The following is a 13842-nucleotide window of genomic DNA, read 5'->3' on the forward strand; positions in this document are numbered from 1 at the left end:
ATGTTTTAACATGTACTCACAAAAGTGAGTACACCCCAGATTAAAATCTGGTAGAGAAGGGGCTGTGTTGGCTCGAATCGTCTCGAAATGAAACAAAATGAAAAGGGATGAAAGGGGAGGTCATCAGTGTGTGTTTCAACCTTTCTTTGCATTGAACTTTTACATTTTGAGTCTGCATCTGGCTTAAATAGATTGGTGTGAGATTTGAATGCAATCCTATGGAGAATATCATGATCTGCTTCAGTAGTCACAGTGCATGATGACATGCATGTTTATTTTAGGTGTATTTCAGATTACCAATGTTGACAGCATTCATGCATCCACAAACCATGTCAGTCCCACTACCATGCTTGGCTATTGAGAGTATAAACCTTTTTTGTAAAACTCACTTGTTTACCACCACACATGCTTGACACCATCTAAAGCAAATTTGTTTATCTTGGTCTCAAGAGAGATGAACAGACCAAGCATATGGATCACTGGAACCATGTCGTGTGATCTGAAGAGACCAAGATAAACAAATATACTTTAGATGGTGTCAAGCATGTGTGGTGGTAAACAAGTGAGTTTTACAAAAAAAGTGTATCCTATCAAAAGCCAAGCATGAACACAGAAACAAAATCATTTCAATACAACTATCACATGTTTCTCCGTGCTGAAAAACCACAGCAGCCGTGATGTGTATTCACAGAAGTTATTGTTACTCAATTTTCACTTACCAATGGACCCATCTGTGGAGAATAACGTAGCTGACTCCTGCCTGACACCAATATCTCCTATAACTTCTTTAGCAGAGGGTGTGACACTCTGCACCTTAAAAAGATAAACAGCAACATTCATGTTAAGTTAAAAAAAATAAAATAAAACGTGACTATTTATGCTATGAAAAAATAGGCCTTATAGCGAAAGGCATGTTTGGCATCACTCCGCCCCACCCACTGTGCATGTATCCTAATATACTCGTGGAGGAACTACTGGCGACACATAGAAAAGCAAGGTATGCAAGACACTCCTTTGCTGTTTAAAGACATCACTGCGCAAACTCAGAGCATTGAGCTGCTTGTGTGTGACACGATCAGAAAAAGAACGTGTTTGAGAGGACTCTACGGTTAATGAGGTCCAGCCACGCTGGGAAACATACTACGCCCCACCCCCACCTAATATACAAGAGGAAGAACTTCTGGTGACAAACAGCAATATTGTCTAGCATACATTATTGACATTTTCTGTGTCTCAAAGTCAGACTCAGAGCAGTCAGCTGCTTGTGTGTGGCACAATCAGAAAAAAAACATAGTTGAGAGGACACTACGCTTATGAGGTCCACCCATGCTTCCAGTAGCAGAGCCCTAAGGTGTCTGACTGCTTCTGATCATTACTCCACTTAACAGTGTTTGCGCTCACCTCACAAGCAGTGATGTCGGGTGTGGTCGTGGATGACTGACACTCTGATCTTGGTTGGGATTCTGTGCAACAGAACACCGTAAGATATTGTTTTCCAGCATGGAGAAGCATGTGATGGTTGTATTGAAATATTTTTTTTGTTTCTGTGTTCACTGATGTATTGAGTAGCAGTTTCTGTCTGGGAAGTGAATTGAGCGTCAGCCTGGCACAAAACAAAGGTGGCACTAATGTACAGTTAGGCTAGCCAGGCTGGGCCCTCCTAGTGACGCAACACCTTCAGCGTTGCAACTCGTCAGGTCAAGAGTAGAGATGCACGATATACATCGGTCCACTAAAATATCGGCCGATTTGGGCTTATTTTCTATCTGCCCGATTGTCATATTTTCCAGATAAAATGTCCGATAATGTAATGAAAACTAGCGTTGCAGTAAGATTTTGTATTGACTGCAGGAGTGTCAGCGCTGCTGTAAAGCCTTCTCCAACACATCCCAAAGATTCTCATTGCGGCTGAGGTCTCTACTCTATGGTGGCCAATCCAAGTTTTAAAAGTGATCTCATGCTTACCGAGCCACGTTTTGAACATTTGTGCCTGGTGAAGTTTGGCATTGGCCGTCTTGGAATATGCCTGTGCAAAATGTGTAATACTGTAACGCTAAAGGTGCTCCAACAACTTTTGGTGTGTGAGAGGCCTGGTTTCCGTGGGGAATTTTAGTCAGTCTGTCTGTTAGTTTTATGAAATGAGGAAAGTAAAACCATAGCAGCAGTGACGTGCATTCACACAACTCAGAGTTAATCAAAATTTTCACTTACCACTGGCAATAGCTGCATTATTCTCCACAGATGACTCCTGCCTGACACCAACGGCTCCAATCACTTCTTTAACTGAGGGTGTGGAACACTCCCCCTTAAAAGATTAACAGCAACGTTCATGTTTAGTTTCAAAAAATGAAACGTGACTGTGCATGTATGCCATTATACAAGTGGAGGAACTTCTGTAACATTTGATCATCTTTTTAATATATTTACCGTCAATTCATTTTCGATTTTTTTCACAGTCAGTCGCTACGAGCCGGAAATCCGGCCTGGGGCCAGAATACTTCAATCCCTGCATGTTGCTGGACTTAAAACTTCACAATAGTGTTTGTAAAGGCCTACAATTCATTTTTTGTTGTCTACACACCTTTGATCTCCATGGCCAGTCCGAGTCGCCATAATTGTAGGTAATCTCTTCTCCTGAACGTATGTCTCGCGTTGCAAACAAACACAAGTGGGGCTTCCCTTGTAGATTCAGGCACTTTATCTTGGCATTTGAGTTGATGTGGTCATCATTGACAAGTCTGCCAAAGGACCCATCCTCTGTGGCGGCATCAATACTACAAAAGTACCACTTCATAAAATTAATTTACAATAAGGTACAACATAAAATATAAAAGTTCACATCTAACAATATCTTCATTTAAGGTCTTCAGCCAACAACATTTCTGTGACCATGTGTGTCATGTAGCTTTAATTAGACAAAGCAATAGCATGATATTTACCACCATATTTTGCCATCAAATCGGAATTCGAACATGAAGACCTTGCGGTTGTCATGGTAAAATCGCTGTCTTCTTTGACATTCTTCAATGGTTATGAAGTCACCTCTATATTCAAGTAGAAAGTTTCCTTTTTCAAAAGGAACAGTTGCGAAGATGCCGCGACCTATTTAAAACACATTGAATACATCACTGCCTTTTCTGATGCATTTTCAATCATAATTAAAAGGTGCGCCTGTGTAAAAACTTAAGCAGTTTATTTCCAGAAATCATGCTGCCAACAAAAACCTTTTTCATAAACAATTAACACCACCGTCATTTTCTAAGTATTCATTATGACTGGGAAAATTGCACTTCTCATTCATGAAAAAGGGGATCTTTTCCATGTTCCATGACATTTTCAGCTGCAACCCTTACTGTATTTTGATTAGACTATTAAATTTTAGTTTATTATTTAGTAACTGTTCATGGAAAGATCAAATTTGGCAATAGGCAACTCTGTTTCAATGAGCATTCTAGTTGCAATACCTACTCTGGCCACCATCCTACACAGTGCACCTTTAAAGGTGGGGTTGAAGGTTAACCATCTTACTATTATGACATCACGGTGGGGACTCCCTCTGGGTTCTAAGGCCCTATATGAGTCTGTGGGTGCGTACCAATATGTGACCTTGCGTTCTCCACTTGTGCTTGTGGTTGGGGTGTGCAGTATCCACGGTAGAATACCTTATACGGTAGAGATTTTTTGCCATACCGTCTATCGCAATATACTTGTTGCATCCTATACTGTAGATGGCAGTAACGCAAAGTTTTGAACTTCCACTCGGCTGCATCGAAGAGGAAGAAGAAGGACAACAACAACAACAACTATGGCGGCGGATACAGAAGACATGCAAGCAGCAGAGGAGTTAGTTAAAAAAGTTGGCGCAACATCAGTAGTTTGGCATTGGTTTGGCTTTAAAGTCTCGGACACTAAACAAGGAAACGTCATCTGCAAGATATGCAGGGTGCCAGGTACAAGGTAGACAAGACAAGGTAACACTAGTAATTTGTTTTACCACCTCCGGACTAGACATGTTACGGAATATGAAGAGAGTCAAAGCAGACAACGTGATATTGGCGAAAAGAGAGGGCAGCCCTCGGGCGCAACAAGTAAGACTACACAAAAATAACAGTCTATCGCTCAGGCATTTGCCAAAGGTCCGCCGTTTGATAGGAAAAGCCAGCGGTGGATTGACATTAGCCAATCTATCACCATGCATCTATGCAAAGACATGGTACCCTTCCAGACTTTAAAGATAAGACGCTCGATCAACACTACAAAATCTCCTGCCGCAAATATTTTGCGAATATTTTGCGGAAGTCAAAATGCCTCAACTGCATGAGGAAATCCGTGAGCGGGTGCAGCAGGAGCTCAGCCAGGTAAAGCACTTTGCAACGACCATGGACCCTTATCACAGAGAAACAGACGCCTGATGGCTGAACTTTTACCGGGGTATAAGTTTTAGGCCATACCGCCCACCCCTAGCTTGTGGCCTCATACCAGGAAGTAAAAAGTCGTGATATAGTGCTGACAACAGCACTATATTTCAATATCTCGCAAAAGCTCAATTGTAAAGTCAGTTTCTCATTTGCAAACGGGATGGTGAATGTAGAATAGCCCCCCAAAAATTGTTGTGGCTAGGCTGACAGTGACAATTGTTTCTCCGCGGAGGCGGGGCATCAGCAAATTGTGAGGCCACAAGCACAAGTGGAGGAAGCAAGGTCACATATTGGTATGCAACATATGTAGAACCTAAGAATCCTGGGGGAGTCCCCCCACCCTGAGGTCATACCTGCAACCCCACCTTTTAATCCGGTGATTCCACCTACCTTTCCAGGAATTGATGAATTTTACTTCAAAACCCGATTTATCTCTGTGTGCATTGATCCACAATTGTGCATCTTGCACTGGATTGATTCGTCCTCGTCTTCGTCTTTCGATTTTCTCATTGTCAATCTGTAAGTTTGTTTAAAGAAAAAAGAAAAACAAATATTCAGGATTGTGTTCATTGCAGTTGCCGTTATAAGTACAGCAGCCTGATTCTATTCATATATGAAATAACTTTGTTTTATACTTCTATCTATTGTTGTATGTTGCTGGACTTAAAGCTTCACCATTGTGTTTAAGAAGGGCTTTTGTAAAGGGGGGCTGGCTCCATCCATTGCGCTGCATCCATCCATCCATCCACGGTCATGACAGCTTGATTGTTCTGTGAAATAGAAGACTGCAGTTTTAGATGTTTGAACTAGGGGCCGACCGATATAGGTTTTTCAGGGCCGATACTAATACCTGTGACTTTTTAGTCTGTGAAAACCTTTCTCAGACAGGGTAAGCACACATATTCAGTACACACATGCCTATATAGCCTATTTTACTACACCTGTGACCTATATACCAAAATGAATAGAAGCAGTTTATAAGTCAATAGAGCTGAGATAACAGGAGAGGTGGTGCTGATTTGCTCCGCCTCTCCACCCCTTTTCCTGAAACTGATTTCTGGAGGGTACACCTCATGATACAAATTAGGCCTGTTTTATGCCCATTATCTTGACACTGTGCCCATTAGTTCTGTGAAATGTAAGTGACAATCTGTAACATTCATTCACTGAGCTATGCTGATGATCATCCAGGATGATCCTATGCATACAGAGGTCACTGTCCCTGCGCCTTATCCAAATAGCCTACAGTAGGCTATATAGGTCACAGGTGTAGTAAAATAGGCTATATAGGCATGTGTGTACTGAATATGTGTGCTTACCCTGTCTGAGAAAGGTTTTCACAGACTAAAAAGTCACAGGTAGATACAAACACTTTTGACACTCCAGGCAACAACCTCCCAGTTATTCAGTTTCTTGCTATGTTATTATTATTACAATATTAGTTACAATATTTACTATATATGTAGCGTGTAGGACTGAAGGCAGAGTAGTTCTGTAATTCATTTTCCTTTTTAAATGGTTGTCTTCCAACCCCCTCCTGTGTATGTGTTGGCCTTAGCGCAAACGTGATTGGTTCATTAGGCGCTGGCATCTATATGGGCACCTGGGGTCCTTAGGCAGGTAGCATTTCTCCGGTGTTAGCTGGGAGCTGTGTGGCTGGCGGCGTTGGCGTTTGTTTCACCCTAAGGTATGCAGCGGTTTTATTTTACTTTATCGGGGTTAATCTGTGATGGTACTTTTGCTGAGCACTAAATTCTACTGTTTGGTTGGTTTAGGGGGAAATAGCCAGGAGCCTCTTGCCTTGTGCTCGCAGCGTTATCTGCTGCCTTGGTACAGCGTCTGGCTGAGCGTGCGACTGTTGATGAGGCACGACTGCCTAGGCATCCGTATGATGTGCATCCAGGTATGCTACCGTTTTGGTTGCTGCCATGTCTCCATGTTTGTAAGCGTAAACGCTCAGCAGTGTAATGATCGCTCTCTTGCGTTCTCTCTCTCTCTCTCTCTCTCTCTCTCTCTCTCTCTCTCTCTCTCTCTCTCTCTCTCTCTCTCTCTTTGCTTAACCAGTGCCTGTCTGAGTAGCGGGGTTGCCTGTGGACCCACCCCAACGCTTGTCTGTGTGTAGCAAAAGATAGCCACAGGTATGTTATAACTTACGCAAAAGTGTTATATTCTGATAACCCTCTTGTTCTCATTGCCTGTCACTATCTCCGGGGAGATAGTGGTAATTTTGTAGACGTTGATTGTTAACTAATTCTGATTAGTCAACTTCATAGTGGAGTTTTATTGACAATGTTGTACAACCTTGTGTTTTAAACAGGGAATGAAAGTATCATATCTGTGTGGTAATGGTGTTTGTATTTTTCTTTTGTTTTTCTTCTTTTTCATTCCTGATTCAGATCCATATGCTGCGCAGTTCAGCTGCTGTTCTCTTTTTAGTTCTTTTGAGTGCATGAGTTGTGTGGATGTGCTAGCTGCTGCCTGCTGGTTGGCTGAGTCTGACCCGGTTAGTTTTGTTTCTGTTTATCCCCCTCTGTCCTGTTGGCCAGAGGGACAGGTGACTAAGTGTATAGTGAGCCACAGGCTGAGGGGGACTCATGTATTTTCTTGTTTACTTTTTTGTTGTTGTTTGTCTTATTTGTTTGGTCCCCACATCCAAACCCCCTTCAACTCCCGGTCCGCACCCAGCCCTATTGGGTAGGCCTACTAGCGGTGGCGGGCTTAGGGCATAGTCTCCGTGTTACCAGTCACCAGTAGTAGAGTGAAATAGTGAACCCTGAGTGATCAAGTGTGTTTAATTGTAAACTTAAGGTTGCAGTGTATATGACTCTGACTGTGTCTTACCATAAGGGTTGTTTCCCCTCTCGTGTGTAAAAAAGGGTGCAGTGCTTGAATATTCTGAATTATTTGTGGTCTGTTTGTTTCCCGTCACGTGTGTAATGAGACTGAGCTCTAGTCTGTCGCCGTACTGCTGAGTGGCCTGGGTGCCGCCTGGGTACTTGGGGTTCCCCCCCCCCCATGTATTTGTTTGTTTATTTTCTTTCCCTTCTGCAACACTTCCAAGAGTCTTTTTATTGTATAACTTAATAAAAACGTGTATTTTTATACTTTTCTAAACAACCTTGTCGTGTGGATTTCTGACAGAGTTCCTCTTGCTCTAAGGGTGTTAATCAAGGGGTGGCGTAGTCTAAGTTACTGTAGGGGGCGCTGCCGCTACATGGTGTACTGTAGGGGGCGCTACAACTTTGGCATAGTCGGCAGGATGATTCCTCTGAAGTGTTGCATTAGGATTTCTTTTTTTTGTTTTGTTTTTGGCGCAGCAGCGTGTGTGTGTTTGTGTGTGTGAGTGTGGAGAACAGCAGCTGACGAGAAGATGTCTGAGGTCCAGGAGCTACGTGAACGCCTGGAGCAACTGGAAGCAGAAAATCAAAGACTGTCAAATGCTAGAGGTGATGGTTCTCAATCTGGGCAGCGCAGTGATGGTGCTCAATCTGGGCAGCGTGACCAGATATTGTACATACCCAGAGAGAGACGGTGTTCGAAATTTTATGGTACTCCTGCATCTAGCTCTTTATCCGTGGAAGAATGGGTCGAGGAAGCAGAGAGCTGCATTCGGGCAAGACACATGTCCAGTCATGAAAAAGCTTTGTTTTTGTATGACCACCTTGAAGGTGAAGCCAGAAATGAAATCAAATATCGATCCACTGCAACTAGGGAAAACCCTGTTGAAATTGTTAAAATCTTGAAAGAGGTTTTTGGATGTGCTAAATCTTATGTATTATGGCAACAGCGTTTTTTCGATAGGAAGCAAAAAGAAACCGAGTCCTTGTTTGAATTCTCACATGCCCTAATGGAGTTGATGGAGAAAATCAAAATGTCAAAGGCTGACTGTATTACTAATCCTGATTTAGTTTTACGGGACCAATTCTGTGAAAATGTCCATGACCCTACTCTGCGAAGAGAGCTTAAACAGCAGGTACGGGCTAACACTAGCTGGACTATTTTGGATGTGCGGCGGGAAGCCATTAGGTGGGTGGAGGAAGGTCAGACGGGGCGTGATCGTGGCCATCGCACTGTGGTGCGTAACAGTGAGGCCCAATACACATCTCAATGTGAGGCCACCCTCACTCAAACCTCGGAGCTGGCTGAGTTGAAGGATTTGGTGTTAAAACAACAAGTCCAGCTAGATCTGCTAATGAAACATTTGGGGCAGCCACCTACGCAAACTCCCACCTCCCAGCCATACAGGGAGGGTCGTTTTAGGCGGGCACCCGATGGGCGACCAATCTGTATTAAATGTGGACAACCGGGCCACATAGCTCGTTATTGTCCGGCCTCTCGTCTCTTAGCTGGTAGGTCCACCCATCAGCCGTCTGCTGATTCTACCGCCACACAGCCCCCAGCTCCGTCCGTTAGCACCACTGGTTTGCCGGGAAACTAGTGACGCCCAGTGTACAGAGCCATACACTGGGGGGAAATGCATCTGGCTCTGTCTGTTTGCCCCCTCGTAGCCAGTTAGTGGGGAAATGTCCTGTTTTGAATGTCAGTATGGGGGGCGTAGTCGTCCCTTGTCTTGTGGATACTGGCTCCATGGTTACTACCATTACTGAGAGTTATTTTAATGAACATTTTGCACATCTACAGAGGAAAGAGTGTAATTGGCTTGGCCTCAAGGCCGCAAACGGGCTTGACATACCGTATAGTGGCTATGTGGAGATGGAGATAGTGGTGCTGGGGCAATGTATTTCTGGGAGGGGGGTCCTGATAGTCAAAGACCCAGAGGATGCCGCGTCTATCTACCGCAAGGCAGCCATACCAGGGATTTTAGGTATGAATGTACTGGGGGAATGTTATCAGGCCCTTTTTGAAAAGTTAGGCTCTCAGCTCTTTCATTCCCCCCTGATTGAATCGGCAGGCCCGGCGGCTCGACAAGCTTTGAAGCAATGTGAGAGGATCAAGGCTGTCGTCAACGCCACCAAGCCCTTTAGGGTCAAAGTCCAAGGGACGGCATCCATCTGCCTCAAGGCAGGTGCCCTCACCATGGTCCCAGTCTCATGCCCCCACCTGGAGACCGCCGATTTCCTGCTGGAGCCACCCAGTTTTGAAGAGGAGCAGTTGCCGGAGGGTCTCCTGATGTCACCCACCCTCGTCTGCGCCCGGAAGGGGCTCCTGTATGCACCCGTGGTGAACGTGAATCAGGCTGAAGTGTGGCTCCCCCCACGTTGTGTCATTGGCACAGTGCAGGCTGTGGCGACGACTCCTGTCCGAAGTACACCCATCACAGTAGAGCCATCCTGGGAAAAATGTTACGCGTATGTGTCCGCTCAAGAAGTGTCCCCACCAGTGTCCACCCCTGACCATGTGCAAGATTTTGTTGGTCTTACTCAGCAGCAGGCCACCCAAGCCCAGTCCCTCCTCCACAAGTATGGCAGTATATTCTCTCAGAGCGAGGCAGATCTAGGCTGTACCACACTGATCACTCACGAAATCCCCTTGTTAGATGAGGCCCCTGTTCGTCAACCATACCGACGCATCCCACCCTCCCAGTACGAGATGGTAAAGGCGCATATTCAACAACTCCTTGACAGCCAGGTAATTAGGGAGAGCTCCAGCCCCTACTCCTCCCCCATTGTCCTCGTAACCAAGAAGGACGGCAGTCTCAGGCTTTGCGTTGATTATCGCCAGTTAAACTCCAAGACTCGCCGTGATGCCTACCCCCTCCCCAGGATAGAGGAGTCACTGGATGCGTTGTCAGGGGCCAGGTGGTTTTCCACTTTAGACCTTGCAAGTGGGTACCATCAAGTCCCAGTGGCAGAGAAGGACAAGTTTAAAACGGCCTTCTGCACCCCGTTTGGCCTTTTTGAGTTTAACAGGATGGCATTTGGCCTCTGCAACGCACCCAGTACCTTTCAGCGCCTCATGGAGCGTATATTCGGGGATTGCCGATACCAATCTGTTCTCCTGTATCTTGATGATGTCATCATTTTTTCCTCCTCGGTCGAACAACACCTTGAGCGGCTGGAAGAGGTGTTCCGGAGGCTGGACGAGCAAGGACTGAAGGCTAAGCTGTCAAAATGCAAATTCTTTCAGCGTGAGGTGAGCTACCTGGGGCACGTTGTCTCTGCTGAGGGGGTATCCACCGATGCGTCTAAAATTGAAGTAGTGAGGGAGTGGAGGCGTCCAGGCCACCTTGCAGAGCTCCGGTCCTTCCTGGGCTTTGCGAGTTATTATCGTCGTTTCGTGGAGGGATTTGCCAAGATTGCCGCCCCTCTACACCAACTGGTGGGAAAGCTCAGTGGGCCCCGGCGGAAGGGGAAGACTCCACCCCTACCCCTGGGCACGGCGTGGGATGACTCTTGCGAGCATGCGTTTGAGGTCCTGAAGAAGAAACTCACCTCTGCCCCTGTGTTGGCCTATGCCGACTTCCAGAAGCCCTTCATATTGGAGGTGGATGCCAGCCATGGTGGGCTTGGGGCCATCTTGTCTCAAGAACATGGGGGAAAGGTCCGGCCAGTGGCATTTGCCAGCCGTGGACTCAAGCCAACTGAGAAGAACATGGAGAATTACAGCTCCATGAAGTTGGAACTCCTGGCAGTAAAGTGGGCCGTTACAGAGAAGTTCCGAGAGTACCTGCTCGGGCACCAGTTTACCATCTTAACTGATAACAACCCACTGAGCCATCTGCAGACGGCAAAGCTCGGTGCACTCGAACAACGATGGCCCTCACAACTTGCCTCCTTCAACTTTGTTATCAAGTACCGCCCCGGCCGGACTAATCAGAATGCAGATGGCCTGTCCAGGCAGTACTTGGAGCGGTTCACCTTTGGCACAGCGGTACCGGAACTGGGTCCCTTGGTTGCGAGGTGCCAGCCTTTGGCTCTGGGGGCTCACTGTGAAGAGGTTACTGCCTTGCCAGAGCGCATGCCTCAAGATCTCCAGGGCCTGCAGGAGACTGACCCTGTCATTGGGCCTGTCCGGTTGCACTTTCAAAGGGGACAGTGGCCGCGCACTGAAGAACGTGGGTTGATGCCACAAGCCAGCCGGCGTCTTCTCCGTGAGTGGGACCGGCTGGTGGAGCGTGAAGGGGTGCTGTACCGCCTTGTTCAAATCGTGAGTGGTGGTCCAGAGGTGCCACAACTGCTGCTGCCCCAATGCCTGAAGGACGAAGTGCTGCGAAGTGTGCATGACGACCAGGGCCACCAAGGAGCAGAAAGGACCTTTGAACTCCTGCGAGCCCGCTGCTTTTGGCCGAACATGTTTCAAGATGTGGAGGAATGGTGCCGGAAGTGCAAGAGGTGCGTGCTGGGGAAGGGAGTGCTACCAAAGGTGCGGGCTTACTGGGGCACACTACAAGCGAGTAGGCCAAATGAAATCCTAGCCATGGACTTCACTTCCCTGGACCCTGCAAGTGATGGGAGGGAGAGTGTGCTGGTCCTTACTGACGTCTTCACAAAATATACCCAGGCCATCCCGACCCATGATCAGAAAGCGACCACTGTAGCCCGTATCCTGGTACAGCAATGGTTCTATAGATTTGGCCCGCCAGCACGGATACATTCTGACCAAGGGAGGAACTTTGAGAGCCTTGTGATTAAACAGCTCTGCCAAATGTACGGAATCCAGAAAAGCAGGACAACTCCTTACCATCCACAAGGAAATGGTCAGTGTGAAAGGTTCAACAGGACGCTACATGACCTCCTACGCACATTACCAGTGGCCGAGAAGCGCCGGTGGCCCCAGCACCTGCCCCAGCTCACCTACGCTTACAACACCACCCCACACCAGACCACTGGTCACTCACCATACTTTCTGATGTTTGGCCAGCACCCCAGGCTGCCAGTAGACTTCCTCCTCGGCACCAACAGTACACCTCATGAGCACGAGGGCCTGGAGGAGTGGATCCGAAAACACCAACAGAGCGTACATATGACCCAGGAACATGTCAGACAACGGGCTGCTGACCAGGCACGAAGGCGGAATCAGGGCCACAACGATCGAGTGAATGACTCTGGATTCAGAGAGGGCCAGCTGGTACTTTTGCGTAATCATGCCCAGGGTCGGAACAAGATCCAAGACCATTGGCTTGCCAACACGTTCCAGGTACTTCACAGTGCCGGTACTGTCTACACTGTGGCTCCCTTGGGGGGGGGGTCCTGCCGCCAGGTCCATCGGACCGAGTTAAGGGCCGTGCCAGATGGGTGGCAGCCAGAGACAGATGGGCACGCTCACCCAGTGGCGCAGTCCAAAGGACAGCGAATGGGGAGGAGGCCTTCTCCTACAGAGACAGACCCAACTGATGGCGCAGTGGTTCTGTACCGTGAAGGGGGGGGCCCAGAGCACTCCCTCCCGGCCCCCGGAAAAGGAGAAGCCCTGGCCGACGATCTGAGAGTCCACGAACCAATGCCTGGTGCTGGAACGGACCAAGCACAAGCCCCGCCCCCAGATGACGTGCCAGTTTCACTGGAGGATGCACCCTTGCCTTTGCGGCATACCAATCCCCACCGTCTTCCACAGAGCAGCGTCATAGCCAGTGGAGAGGACGACCACCAAGGGGAGGGCAACCGGGAGGAAGAGTAAGCTTGTGATCGTCGGGTCGCCGATTCAATTGGAGGGGGTGAATGTAGCGTGTAGGACTGAAGGCAGAGTAGTTCTGTAATTCATTTTCCTTTTTAAATGGTTGTCTTCCAACCCCCTCCTGTGTATGTGTTGGCCTTAGCGCAAACGTGATTGGTTCATTAGGCGCTGGCATCTATATGGGCACCTGGGGTCCTTAGGCAGGTAGCATTTCTCCGGTGTTAGCTGGGAGCTGTGTGGCTGGCGGCGTTGGCGTTTGTTTCACCCTAAGGTATGCAGCGGTTTTATTTTACTTTATCGGGGTTAATCTGTGATGGTACTTTTGCTGAGCACTAAATTCTACTGTTTGGTTTAGGGGGAAATAGCCAGGAGCCTTTTGCCTTGTGCTCACAGCGTTATCTGCTGCCTTGGTACAGCGTCTGGCTGAGCGTGCGACTGTTGATGAGGCACGACTGCCTAGGCATCCGTATGATGTGCATCCAGGTATGCTACCGTTTTGGTTGCTGCCATGTCTCCATGTTTGTAAGCGTAAACGCTCAGCAGTGTAATGATCGCTCTCTTGCGTTCTCTCTCTCTCTCTCTCTCTCTCTCTCTCTCTCTCTCTATCTCTATCTCTCTCTCTCTCTCTCTCTCTCTCTCTCTCTTTGCTTAACCAGTGCCTGTCTGAGTAGCGGGGTTGCCTGTGGACCCACCCCAACGCTTGTCTGTGTGTAGCAAAAGATAGCCACAGGTATGTTATAACTTGCGCAAAAGTGTTATATTCTGATAGCCCTCTTGTGCTCATTGCCTGTCACTATCTCCGGGGAGATAGTGGTAATTTTGTAGACGTTGATTGTTAACTAATTCTGATTAG

At 47.3% G+C, this 13842-nt stretch overlaps 1 protein-coding gene across 1 annotated transcript in view; it reads right to left on the reverse strand.

Moving 5' to 3' along the window:
- Positions 1-13842, reverse strand: part of LOC134438666 (uncharacterized) — a 40157-nt gene that overhangs the window by 14327 nt on the left and 11988 nt on the right. Inside the window, exons 3-4 of the mRNA XM_063188279.1 lie at positions 1402-1463; positions 720-813 (exon numbers count right to left, since the gene is read on the reverse strand). Coding sequence (XP_063044349.1) covers positions 720-813; positions 1402-1463 — 156 coding nt within the window. The remainder of the gene's footprint in view (positions 1-719; positions 814-1401; positions 1464-13842) is intronic.

Source organism: Engraulis encrasicolus, chromosome 22 (assembly GCF_034702125.1).
Source record: "Engraulis encrasicolus isolate BLACKSEA-1 chromosome 22, IST_EnEncr_1.0, whole genome shotgun sequence".
In the NCBI taxonomy this organism is placed as follows: Eukaryota; Metazoa; Chordata; class Actinopteri; order Clupeiformes; family Engraulidae; genus Engraulis; species Engraulis encrasicolus.